This window comes from Salmo salar, chromosome ssa18 (genome assembly GCF_905237065.1).
Source record: "Salmo salar chromosome ssa18, Ssal_v3.1, whole genome shotgun sequence".
Lineage (NCBI taxonomy): Eukaryota > Metazoa > Chordata > Actinopteri > Salmoniformes > Salmonidae > Salmo > Salmo salar.
The window spans coordinates 67,598,094-67,610,611 of record NC_059459.1 but is presented as its reverse complement, the minus strand read 5'-3'; the positions used below and the strand labels follow the sequence as shown (position 1 = coordinate 67,610,611).

At 42.6% G+C, this 12,518-nt stretch overlaps 1 protein-coding gene across 2 annotated transcripts; it reads left to right on the top strand.

The window, feature by feature from the left end:
- The first annotated feature begins 211 nt into the window (after positions 1 to 211).
- On the top strand, positions 212 to 11,318 carry mrpl52 (mitochondrial ribosomal protein L52). 2 transcript variants are annotated; one of them, XM_014156135.2, is made up of 5 exons: positions 212 to 416; positions 1,511 to 1,580; positions 1,708 to 1,775; positions 10,795 to 10,859; positions 11,022 to 11,318. In XM_014156135.2, exons 1-5 carry the CDS (start codon positions 392 to 394, stop codon positions 11,166 to 11,168), a joined length of 375 nt encoding a protein of 124 aa, XP_014011610.1. In that variant the 5' UTR covers positions 212 to 391; the 3' UTR covers positions 11,169 to 11,318. The 2 variants fall into 2 exon arrangements, with proteins under 2 accessions (XP_014011610.1, XP_014011609.1); XM_014156134.2 differs by lacking the exon at positions 212 to 416 and adding an exon at positions 1,016 to 1,271.
- Positions 11,319 to 12,518: the final 1,200 nt, after the last annotated feature.

Below are 12,518 nucleotides of genomic sequence, written 5' to 3'. Positions count from 1 at the left end.
AAGTGCATATACGTTATACTCAATTACAATCTTTACGTAGTACGTACATCATTGTACTCTCGCATTTTTCACATGGGTGGGTACTGATTTATTACACAATTATGACCTCTCTTAAATACCTCCCAGTCTCAGGTATGTTAATTGCCCCAGGCCTTATCAACAGCACACCTATATGTTGTGCCCTAAGGCAGAACGCTATATCAAAGGGTCCGTTGCTTGTTTCCAGTTCCTGACACAGTTGAAATATGGTTTTGGTAGGCCTACGTGCCTAGAATAACATGGTTCAAATGGCAGCAGACCTATTTGGGGACTACTTTATTATGCTCCCAGTCTGTGGAATGTGTGGAAGAACATTCTCTAGTGACACGGTTCTGAGATTTTTCCGGCGTGTATGTGTTCTCCATGGACGATACAAAGTAAATATCTCGCTACTATTTCACTGCCTTTTTGCTTGCTACTGCCGTACTCTTCAATACACCTTGTGTCATTTTGGTGACGTTAAACCTAACATGAATCAAATATTTATGAAACCATTTTTTTTGTACTTCGGGTAGGCTCATTTTGCCTACCCCGAAGCCCCCCTGCTCGCTCCCTAGTCTTTCATTGCCCTTACGGTAGCCTAAAATGAAACGCGCGACCGTCGGTGTGTGCCTGGCTGCCTCTCCCCTCCCCGCTATGCTCCCTTGAGTTGGCTGGAGCGTTCACTGAAGGCGAGTGAGGACTTGTCTGTAAAGTTAACAGAAAAATACTTCATGGCTACTCAGTATAGAAAGAGCAGCTGGAGCATGGGAGAAGATGGTTAAAAATCATGACTAATCAACTTTGGGGGACAAAACGTTATATGATGACAAACTCAAATGGTGTTTGTGTGTGCAATTATTACTTTTAAAATAATTCAAGTGTACTACATGCAATTAACTACTTTTGGGGGGGGATAGTAACATTTTAAGAAAGTGTGTAATTTTACGGTGATAAAATAAGACTACACCACAACCAATTCATACTTCACCCTTATCTGGCAAACTTGTATTTTGTAAATGTATCATCCTCATAACCTGAAGTCCAGCTCATCATTGGCTACTGTAACATAACGTGATTAATTAACAGTGTTACAATGTAACACAATTGCAACATCACACGTTGCTGCCTGTTGCTACTTGGTTTCAACTCCACAATTTATTTGGCGTATCTTGACCACCACCTAGTGGTATAAATAGTTCTCACATAAAAATCCAAAATGGCGGCGCCCGTAAGGACATTGTGCTGTTCAGGTGAGGTTATTTACAAATCAATGACTTATAATTTTCATAAGATCTAATGGTCATTTTCTGCTGTAAATATGAATATCAGTCGGCTCCCAGTTGACAATCTGTTTTTTTTTTATATTGAGCTAGACAGATTACTAGTTACGCTAGGTTTGATAAAATATCTAGGAAACTAGCTAACGTTAGCTAGCTAAAATAAATATACAGAGCCTAAATTAACTGAATTCCCGATGGTCTGTTTTCAGTTTTGAGGCATTCCAGTCGTTGTTTTACTACGACGTGTGGGTCACAGGCTGGAATCAAGTGGAGGACCGAGTAAGTTCTAAACGACACAGACAAAGAAATGCCAGAACGAAATGACACACACACACACAATTGTAGATATTACGGCTCTGTTTTGATATGCTTTGTTCTTTACAATTTCACCTGGGTTTGTCCACAGAAATGGTCTGGCCCGCAGTGGAACAGAGTATGGCCCCATGACAGATCTCCCTGACTGGTCCTTTGCAGGCAAGTTCACATATAGGAGCATTCATTTTTAGGTTGTTTTCACATATTGTCCTATTTAAAATAACTGCTCTCAGTCCTCTTTAACATGAACTCTTGGAAAAAATAAATAAACAACAATAACTTATCTTTGTATTCACACTGCCCTTGCCTTTGAATGAGGACTCAACTATTTTGGCAGTTCACTTCACTTACTTTGTGGTCCGAGTCCTCTTTGCATTCAAATTGCTATGTTTAGAAAGGAACCACAATATTTTTGCAACATTCACTCAATGCACTCTGGGTTTTTACAAAGTTAAGGACAAGCCATTCTCAGCAAAACGTGTTATCGGACAGCTAGATACTTGCAAGTGAAATGCTCCTTTAAGTTGCTCTGGAGACAGCAGAGCGAGCACGCCCCCATCGCTCTGGAGACAGCAGAGCGAGCACGCCCCCATCGCTCTGGAGACAGCAGAGCGAGCACGCCCCCATCGCTCTGGAGACAGCAGAGAGAGCACGCCTGCATCCACATGAACAAGGCCGGAGTGGAGAAGGTGAAAAGCTTCAAGTTCCTCGGCATACACATCCCTGACAATCTGAAATGGTCCACCCACACAAACAGTTTTATGAAAAGGTGCAACAAAACGCTTCACCGTCTGGCGGACGAATCTGGGTTTGGTGGATGCCAGGAAAACTCTACCACTGTGGCAACTAAAGTTTGATGGAGGTGGAATAATGCTCTGGTGCTGTTTTTCATGGTTCGGGCTAGGCCCCTTATTTCCAGTGAGGGGAATCTGAATGGTACAGCAAAAAATGACTTTCTAGACGATTGTGTGCTTTCAACTTTGTGGCAACAGTTCGGGGATGTCCCTTCCTGTTTCAGCATGACAATGACCCCGTACACAAAGCGAGGTTCATACAGAAATGGTTTGTCAAAGATTAGTGTGGAAGAACTTGACTGGCCTGCACAGAGCCTTGACCTCAACCCCATCGAACACCTTTGGGATGAATTGGAACGCCGACTGCAAGCCAGGCCTAATCGTCCAACATCAGTGCCCGACCTCACTAATGCTCTTGTGGCTGAATGGAAGCAAGGCAAAGTTTCAACATCTAGTGGAAAGCCTTCCCAGAAGAGTGGAGGCTGTTATAGCAGCAAAGGGGGACCAACTCCAAATGAATGCCCATAATTTTGGAATGAGATGTTCGACAAGCCGGTGTACATACTTTTGGGTATGTATGTATGTATCTCACACACTCCGGACTCCGACGTTGCTCATCCTAATATAATGTGTGTATTGTTGTGGGTGAGATATTACTGCACTGTTGAAGCTAGGAACACAAGCATTTCACTACACCTATAATAACATCTGCTAAATAGGTGTATGCAAACAAGAACATTTGATTTTTTTTATTTATTTGTATTTTATTATTATTATTGGGGGGATAAGATTGTCTGCTAAATTACTAAAATGAAACTATTGGTTACGTACACAGATTTGCAGATGTTATCGCAGGTGCGGCGAAATGTTTGGGTATCTAGCTCCATCAGTGCAGTAATACCTAGCAATAAAACACATAATATAGAAATATCAGAACGGGCGATGTCAGAGATCGGTGTGTGTGTGTGTGTATTACACACAGTACCAGTCAATCAAAAGTTGGACACACCTACTCATTTAAGGGTTTTTCATCATTTTTACTGTTTTCTACATTGTAGAATAATAGTGAAGACATCAAAACTATGAAATAATCCTCTGCGGTCCATCCCAAACCATCTCAATTGGGTTGGGGGATTGTGGAGGCCAGGTCATCTGATGCAGCACTCATCACTCTCCTTCTTGGTCAAATAGCCCTTACACAGCCTGGAGGTGTGTTTTGGGTCATTGTCCTGTTGAAAAACAAATGATAGTCCCACTAAGCGTAAACCAGATGGGATGGCGTATCGCTGCAGAATGCTGTGGTAGCCAAAATCTCAGATTTGGACTCATTAGACCAAAGGACAGATTTCCACCGGTCTAATGTCCATTGCTCGTGTTTCTTGGCCCAAGCAAGTCTCTTCTTCTTATGTGTCCTTTAGTAGTAGTTTCTTTGCAGTAATTCTACCATGAAGGCCTGATTCACACAGTCTGCTCTGAACAGTTGATGTTGAGATGTGTCTGTTACTTGAACTCTGAAGCGTTTATTTGGGCTGCAATTTCTGAGGCCGGTAACTCTAATGAACTTATCCTCTGCAGCAGAGGTAACTCTGGGTCTTCCTTTCCTGTGGCAGTCGTCATGAGAGCCACAGTTTCATCATAGAGCTTGATGGTTTTTGCAACTGCACTTGAAGAAACTTTCAGTTCTTGAAATGTTCAGGATTGACTGACCTTCATGTCTTAAAGTAATGATATTGTCATTTCTCTTTGCTTATATGCGCTGTTCCTGCCATAATATGGACTTAGTCTTTTACCAAATAGGGCTATCTTCTCTATACCAACCCTACCTTGTCACAACACAACTGATTGGCTCAAACGCATTAAGGAATTAAATTCCACAGATGAACTTTTAACAAGGCACACCTGTTAATTGACATGCATTCCAGGTGACTACCTCACGAAGCTGGTTGAGAGAATGCCAAGAGTGCACAAAGCTGTCATCAAGGCAAAGGGTGGCTACTTTGAAGAATCTCATTTAAATATATTGTTGATTTATTTGTTTAACACTTTAATATAAAATAATAACACATGACACGTGTTTATTTCATCGTTTTGATGTCGTCACTATTCTACAATGTAGAAAATAGTCAAAATAAAGAACCTGGAATGAGTAGGTTTGTCCAAACTTTTGACTGGTACAGTATACTTATAATGTATACAAACATATAATGGCATTTAAAGACAGTATATGACTAGAAAAGGTGTGTACAGCAGTGGTTATATACTACTGGTAATCTGAATAATCCTTCCAAATTTGGTCAAGTAGTGAAGGTTTAGAGTGCCCCAAAAAATGCACAGCTCCCTAATGAGAGAACCTCTTCTGAACTCTTTTAATAAAAAATGTCTTGATGCATGCGGATTATTTGATAGGGTTACATGAGCCCCATGTGAAATTATCTGACACTCCCGAGCTCTCCTTCTCCAGGCTCTCCTTCTCCAGGTTCTCCTTCTCGCCCTTCTGTCTCAAAGATGCGTAGTGCCCTGAAAGCAATGGATAAAAATAAAAAAATTCCCCTGGATGATCTAGACCCTCACCTACTGCAATTAGATGCCGACATCATTGCTCTCTTTAACTTTAACATCACCCTGGAATGTAATGAAAGTCCCAGGTTGTGGAAATCAGCATTTGGCCTACCTCTTTTGAATGGAGGTGATCCCCCTCCACTGAATAACTATAGGCCCATATCTAACTTGTCTATTCTGGCAAAGGTATTGGAGTCCCTAGTCAGTAAGAAGCTTAAGGCGTACCTCCAGGAAAACAACAATATTTTGAGTGGTGTGAAATCAGCTTTCAGGTCAAGCCACAGCCCTGACACAGCAACTTTGAAGGTTTTGAATGATGTTCACTGTGCCCTGGATAGGAAGCGGCATTGTGTATATGTATTCAGACTTGTCAAAGGCATTTGACACTGTGGATCATACTGTCTAGGTGCAGAGATTGAAATGTGTTGGGATTACCGGTCATGCTCTGGAGTGGTTTGTGAACTCTCAGATAGAACCCAGTGTGTTAAGGCAGATGGTCCTACGTTATAGAGCTGCGCTCAGGTGTGCCTCAAGGATCAACTTTAGCTCCCCTGTGGTTTATTATCTAGGTCAGGGGTAGGCAACCCTGGTCCTGGAGTGCTGCAGCCACTCCCATGTTTTTGATTTAACCAACCTGGAAAACCAGGTGTGTTGAATTGAGGCTATCACTGAGCTGATCAATGAACTAAGTAGCTCAGTGTGGTGCCAAGTTGAGACCAAATCCTGCAGTATCTGCGGCACTCCAGGAACAGGGTTGCCTACCCCCGATCTAGATAATAAACCACAAGGGAGCTTAAATTGATCCTTGAGGCACACCATCATTGGAAGACGTATTGAGACAGCTGATGTACATTTTGATGCGGCTGATTCTGTTCTCTATTCAAGTGGAAGCAGTTTGGCTTTTGGAAAAAGCTCAAACAGCATTCAACAGAATCTGTACGATTTTGAAGCTTGTTCTGAATTCCAATACTAAACACTCTGAAAACCAAGTAATTACTACCGTGCAAGGACATTCTATAGAGCAAGTCAAAACATACAAATATGTGGGAGTTTGGGTGAATGAGAAGTTTAGCTTCACCAGCTGTGTAGAGAACCTTGTGTAACAGTATAGCTTCCGTCCCTCTCCTCGCCCCAACCTGGGCTTGAACCAGGGACCCTCTGCACACATCAACAACTGACACCCACGAAGCATCGTTACCCATCGCGCCACAAAAGCCGCGGCCCTTGCCGAGCAAGGGGAACAACTACTTCAGGTCGCAGAGTGAGTGATGTCACCCGATTGAAACGCTATTAGCGCGCACCACCGCTAACTAACTAGCCATTTCACATCGGTTACATTTGTCAGGAAACTCAAGCTGCGTATTAGGTTTTATTACTGACACAAAGCTTGTTTTGCCACAAGAAAATAGTTGATTTGTTGTGCTTTTCTCTCTGTGTTGGACTCTGATACTGTTTGTGCGCAAGCCTCAAGCTCTACACTGAAGGCTCTTGATCGTGTGTCATGCAGCCCTTAGTTTGTCACCAATCGGGGACGTCTAAGTACAGTGCTGTCGGGATCATCACTAGCAACACACAGGCTCAAACACTGGCCATTTTATCTATCCTCTCTTCTAGCTCGAAATGAAAACGTGTACAACTCAGATCTCAATCTTGTTTTATGTTAACAGTCCCAAAAACTTTTACAGAGCATGGAAAAAGGTAATTTCATTACTCAGCTCCCTGGTCTTGAATTCCCTCCCAGCCAACCTAAAACCCCAGGACCTGGTGTCCCTGGAGGAGGTCAAAGGGCAAATAGATGAACAGGTTGTTGAGACATGTAGCTGTTTCTAGTTGTCACCCGATGTCACTAGTTTGCGTTGCCTTCTGTGAGGAAACATGTTTTACTTCACACCTACACACACACACACACACACACACACTGTTTGCTGTTGTATTTGTGCTGTTGCCAGTGTCTGTCTGGTTTGTCTCCATATTTTATTGTTTTTAATCACAGCCCCTGTCCCCACAGAAGGCCTTTTTCCCCTCTTGCCAGGCCTTCATTGTGAATAAGATTTTGTTCTTAATTGACTTACCTAGTTTAAAAAAATATATATGTATATACATATAAAGTGTGTAAAACATTATTAAAGTGACCAGTGTTCGATGACTCTATTTACATAGGGCAGCAATCTCTAAGTTGCAGGGTAGAGTCTGGCTAGAACAGTGACTAAGGCTAGTGGGGACTGTTTAACAGTCTGATGGCCTGGAGATGGAAGCTGTTCTTCAGTCTCTCCTTATCCCAGCTTTGATGCACCTGTACTGTCTCCGCCTTCTAAATGGTAGCAGGGTGAACAGGCCGTGGCTCTGATGGCTGAGGTTACATTTTGGAAGCTAATAGATTGCATTTAGTTAAGATGATACATAATATTAACTTGTAAATATTATGTAACAGAATAAATAGCAGAATAATAACTGCAGATTAAATAATGCTTTAATTGAAAATTGTACTCCCAATGTAGGCTACTGCCCCTTTAAGAGCTAGGACTGATTTTTGTTTTTTATGTTGTGATTTTCACCATTATGTTATCTTCTCTCACTATTCAAACCCCACAATAAACAGCTTATGAAGCTCTCTTAGCCTATAGTCACATATTGCAAACAAATAATCTGAACTAAGAACTCTACAGATATTTGGAATTTCTGTGCATCCTTGACAATCGCTAATCAATATCCAAAATCAGCACTTTTTTCCCCCCACGAACCTGCACATCATAATCTTCCTCCTTTTTGTGGCACAATTGGGGTTATTTCAGGGCAAACGGTGTTGCAGTAGTCTAGTATGAGGGGTTATTGCAAGGGATATGGTGTTTCAGTAGTGTGGGAATAATGACAGTGAATCGGAAGCTTTGTGTTTACATTGCCCTAAAAAAGGGAACCGGACCGCGGAATTCAAGCGAACCGAATTCAGACCACCTCTCAAGATGGTCTCACTTCGGGGGCTCTTTTGAGGGGTCTGAGTTCCTTTGGAGTGTTCGCACTGCACACAAAAAATAACGAACCACACTAAGTTCCCAAAAATTGGCTGAAAGGGACCAAGTGCGAAACACCCTCTTGTGTATTCTTAACATTCTGTATACTCCCCTTGTCCTAAGGGTAAAAAATGACCCGCCTTCACTAAACCCCTAAAATAAAGCAGCTTAATTGAGTTTTAAACCCTATTTTGCATGAAGAAACAACCTGTCATTCATCACAAACTTTTCCCTCTTCACAATGCAGAAAGACTGCATTTAATCAGTGGACAGCACTTGTTTTTATTACAACGCACCTGTCATAATTGTTTTCTTTACTAAAGTAAGGATTATTATTGCTAAAGGTACTGCATAGGTGAAACATTACTTTTTTAGCAGGAGAGAGCACTTGTATAGCCTAAGAAACTAGTCGAAATGTGCAGAAAGTAGTTTTGAATCGTTTTATTGAAGGGAAACAACAGTCTTGAACTTTTTTGACAACATAGTGATATATACTGTGCAATGAGGAATTCAACTTCAAAATACTAGTCTTCTCCCATTTTTTTAAAAACTATTGCCCCCACCCACAAGGTGTATAAACAATAAAATAAGATGGCCGATACAAAACAAAAACGTGACGAACATAAATCAATCAACTTTAATTGTGTGTGCATGGATTTTTGCTGATGTATTTCTCACATGTACAGCACATGGTATTTGTTTTACAGTCCTTCTTTTGGGAGTAGAATTGGCATGTCCTCCTCTTGCCTGCCCCAGCTGCAGCCTCAGGTGGATCAGGACAAGATTCAGCCCCCTGAACAGCTTTCACAAGTGCTGCAGAGGCTGCTGTGTGAGGGAGGCGGTCCCTTCTTTGAATGTGGGGTTACAAGTGCCTTTCCCAGCTGCTCCAGGAACACCCTCCTCTTGTTCCGCTTATTTGGCATCCAGGTAGGGTTGATATTGTTCCATATTACAAAGGCATTGTATGAGGACACATCAATGATGTTATGGAAGATGACCAGGGGCCAGCGGGCAGTCATCATCCTGCAGCTGTAAGTTCCAATCACCTTGTCCAGGTTGTCCAAGCCTTCTTTGATGTGGTTGTAGTCCAGGATGATGGCTGGCTTCCTATCCTCACGATCACTGATCTCAGCCGTTTTGTGAAGTGTGCTCAGGAGGACCACATTATTGTTCCTCTTTGGGAGGTAAGAAACTAGAGTGGTGGTGGGGTGAAGGCAAACTTTGAGAAGGCCTCTCTCCCCCTTGTTGTGAGGAGTGCAGGGGGGAGCTCAGGGTTGTTCTTTCTAACTGTGCCAACCATGGTGATCCTCCTCTTCAGGAGCTGCTGGCTGAGTTCATAAGAGGTGAAGAAATTGTCACACGTGACATTGTGCCCCTTCAGTCCATCTGTCACATCAAGCACAACCCACATCCTCTGGTTCTTCTCCGGGCCTCCACCGGTCGGCTTCCTTGTGTAGACTTGCATCTTCCAAGCGTAGCTGGATTGTGCGTCACAGGCCACCCATATCTTGATGCCGTACTTTGCTGGCTTGCTGGGCATATACTGCCAGAAAGGACCGCAACCTTTTGACAAAAGAGATTACTATCAGTATCACAGAAGACAATCACATAAATCAATGATATTACAGCAATACATAATACAAATAACAGTGAAAATCACTTCCATTACACATCTGAAAACAAAAATGTACCTCTGAATGGAACCAGTTGCTCATCCACTGTTACTTCAGGCCCAGGGTTGTAGAGGCATGGCAGACGCTCCACCCACTTCTCCCAGACCTCTTTTATGGCCGCTAGTTTGTCTCTCACACGTCTTGCAGGTCTTGACTCATGGTTATCATATCGTAGCATTCTTGAGAACGTGTGAAAGACTTTCAGTGGCATCGTGGCACGGAAAATCGCTATTCCACTCTCTGCATCCCAGAGACTACATGTAGCCTTGCCTCGGGACCTGTAAACACACGCTAAGATTAGCAGCCCTATGTAGGCACACAGGTCAATCTCAACCATCCTTTTCCAGTTGTCTCCATATTTACAGAAACCCTCCAAATTTGTCATCTCCAGGATGATTTTTTTCAATGGCTGATGTGATGACCATGTAGAATATTGAGGTGACTTTCTGGGCATGGACAACTGCTTGTCTTGTGGGCCTTGGGGTTATCCTTAAGACATTTTGTGCTGCCATCCTGCCCTGGTTGTCATATGGTGACAAGGACCATGTTATTTTGCTGTTCTTTGACAAAAATGTATCTTTCAGCTTGGGGGATTTCTTCATCTGAAGATGATGCATTGTGCTCTGGGTTGTATTCTTCCTCATCTTCTTCTTCAGATACCTATAACAGTAGCGAGGCTACATTTACATTTAGCTGATGCTCTTATCCAGAGGGACTTACAGTAGTGAATGCATACATTTCATTTTTTATATATATTTTTTTTCTGTGCTGGCCCCCCGTGGGAATCGAACCCACAACCCTGGCGTTGCAAACACCATGCTCTACCAACTGAGCTACAGGGAAGGCTAAATCATTGTTCTCTTGTTCGTCCTGGACATCTGAAAAATCAGATCTATGACCTTTTGGGCACTGAAACGCGCACTCATGGCTTCAGCAACGAGATAATTTAGGGGATTTTCTCTGCTGTTAAACATAGTGGCGGGTCATTTTTTTACCCTTAAGACAACACAAGGGTTAATGTGTCAGGAACCTAATGTATGGCTGTTCAATGGAGCTGATAGATGCTGTTTGTATTTGTTGTGTGTGGTTGTTGGGAATGTGATTTAGGCCTACATGATTTGATTGTTTGTGTTTTTATACACAGATGGCCGGCCAGCACCCCCCCTGAAAGGACAGCTGAGGAGAAAGCAGGAGAGGGAGACGTTAGCAGTCAGTATCTTATGTTAACCTTCTATATTACCTCCATAAAGTTGAATATTTAATTTCATTACAGTTCACATGATGTCCTTTCCACCTCCTTTATTTTTATTCTCCTTTTCACTTCCTCATCCTTTTTTTTTTTTTTCTCATCTCTTTCTCGGTCTCCTCCAGAGACGTGTAGTGAATCTCAGCTCGGAGGTGGATAAGGGGATGGAAGTGTGGAGGGAGAAACAGGAAGAAGCCAAAAGAATGCAGGAACGCAATAAATCTCTTCTGCTTAAACCAAAAGGAAACCTTTTATTGAAGAAATATAAGTAATCATCACATTTTCTGTTCTAGCCCACTTGACTTATTGACAAAATGGAGGAGATTTGCGCAGTTGGTGTATGGTGTTGTCTTACCATTTATGTTTGTACTTATTTAGCCCTTTTCAATGTTTTCTGAAATTAAACTAATGTATATCCACTACCTACTGTTAATCTACAGTCTTGTTCGTCTGTATGAAAATATATTAGGAACATGCCCTTTCCCTTATTACTGTGGCTTAGTTATTAATAATAGTTTGAGTAATATATTTATTTCCCTACTCAATGTCATCCTTCCCCCACTAGAATGCAGCATTTTACCAGTTTAGGTCAATAGCAGTGCTTTGCCGCCATTTTGTCTCCAGCAGTCTCTAGTCTAGAGCAGTGGTTCCCAACCAGGGGTACTAGGACTCCTGGGGGTACTTGGCCTATCCACAAGGGGGGTACTTAGTCCTACTGGTAAAATGCACATGAGGGGGTACTTCAGCGGTACTCCGGGCAGACTAAAATTCAGTTGGTGGTATAGTAACTGAAAAGGGTTGGGAACCACTTGTCTAGAGGGAGTGCTGTGGGGGCTGGTGGAAAGAGGAAGGGGTTGTCAGACAGAAACGTGACGTTGTGCAGCTGTGTGTGTTTTTGTGTCTTCACATCACATGTAGGCCTAGGCTATGAGCGGCTGCTCCGTTTAACTAGACACAATGTTTTAGAGTTAATGTGTTAGAAGCTAACGTTAAAGTATGAATATGTGGTATCACTCCAGGTAGCCTACCGTCAGACTGCCCTCTTGCCACTTGACGGTGTTAGAAAAAGCTCCATTGTGGGTGTGAATCAGTCTCCTAATGAAGTGCAGTGTAAGGCTGCAATCAAAGTGTGCATTCCTGTGTAGCCTACTGTAGGTGACACACTTAGACACAGGGAAAGTGTGTTACGAGACAGAGTGTGTGCCAGACTGCTGTCTGGTAAGATGATGAAGAGGCTGATCCTGTGGAAATGGCAGTTTTAACATCTCTGAAGTGATCCACCGGCATCTCCTTGTGTCTACCTCTGCTGTGTGTGTGCCTGTCTGTGACAGTTTCCCATTTCACGTCCCACCAATGCCGCTCTTAGCCTAGCTTCTAGTCTATTGTATAAGTGATACGAGGTCCAGTTCTAATTTCACATTTTTTCTTGCTCTTTCTGTCAAGCTTATGGTCATTTTGAGTACTAAAGGGGTACCGTAGACTGCCCTCTTTAACCTTGAGCTTACTTTGTATATGTAGCGTCAGCTGTAATTTAGTGACTTTGACTAACCAACAGTCTGTGTTTACAAAGTGAGGTAAGGTACTTAAGCGTCCAGTCGCTCGCTCGCTCTCTCACAACCTTT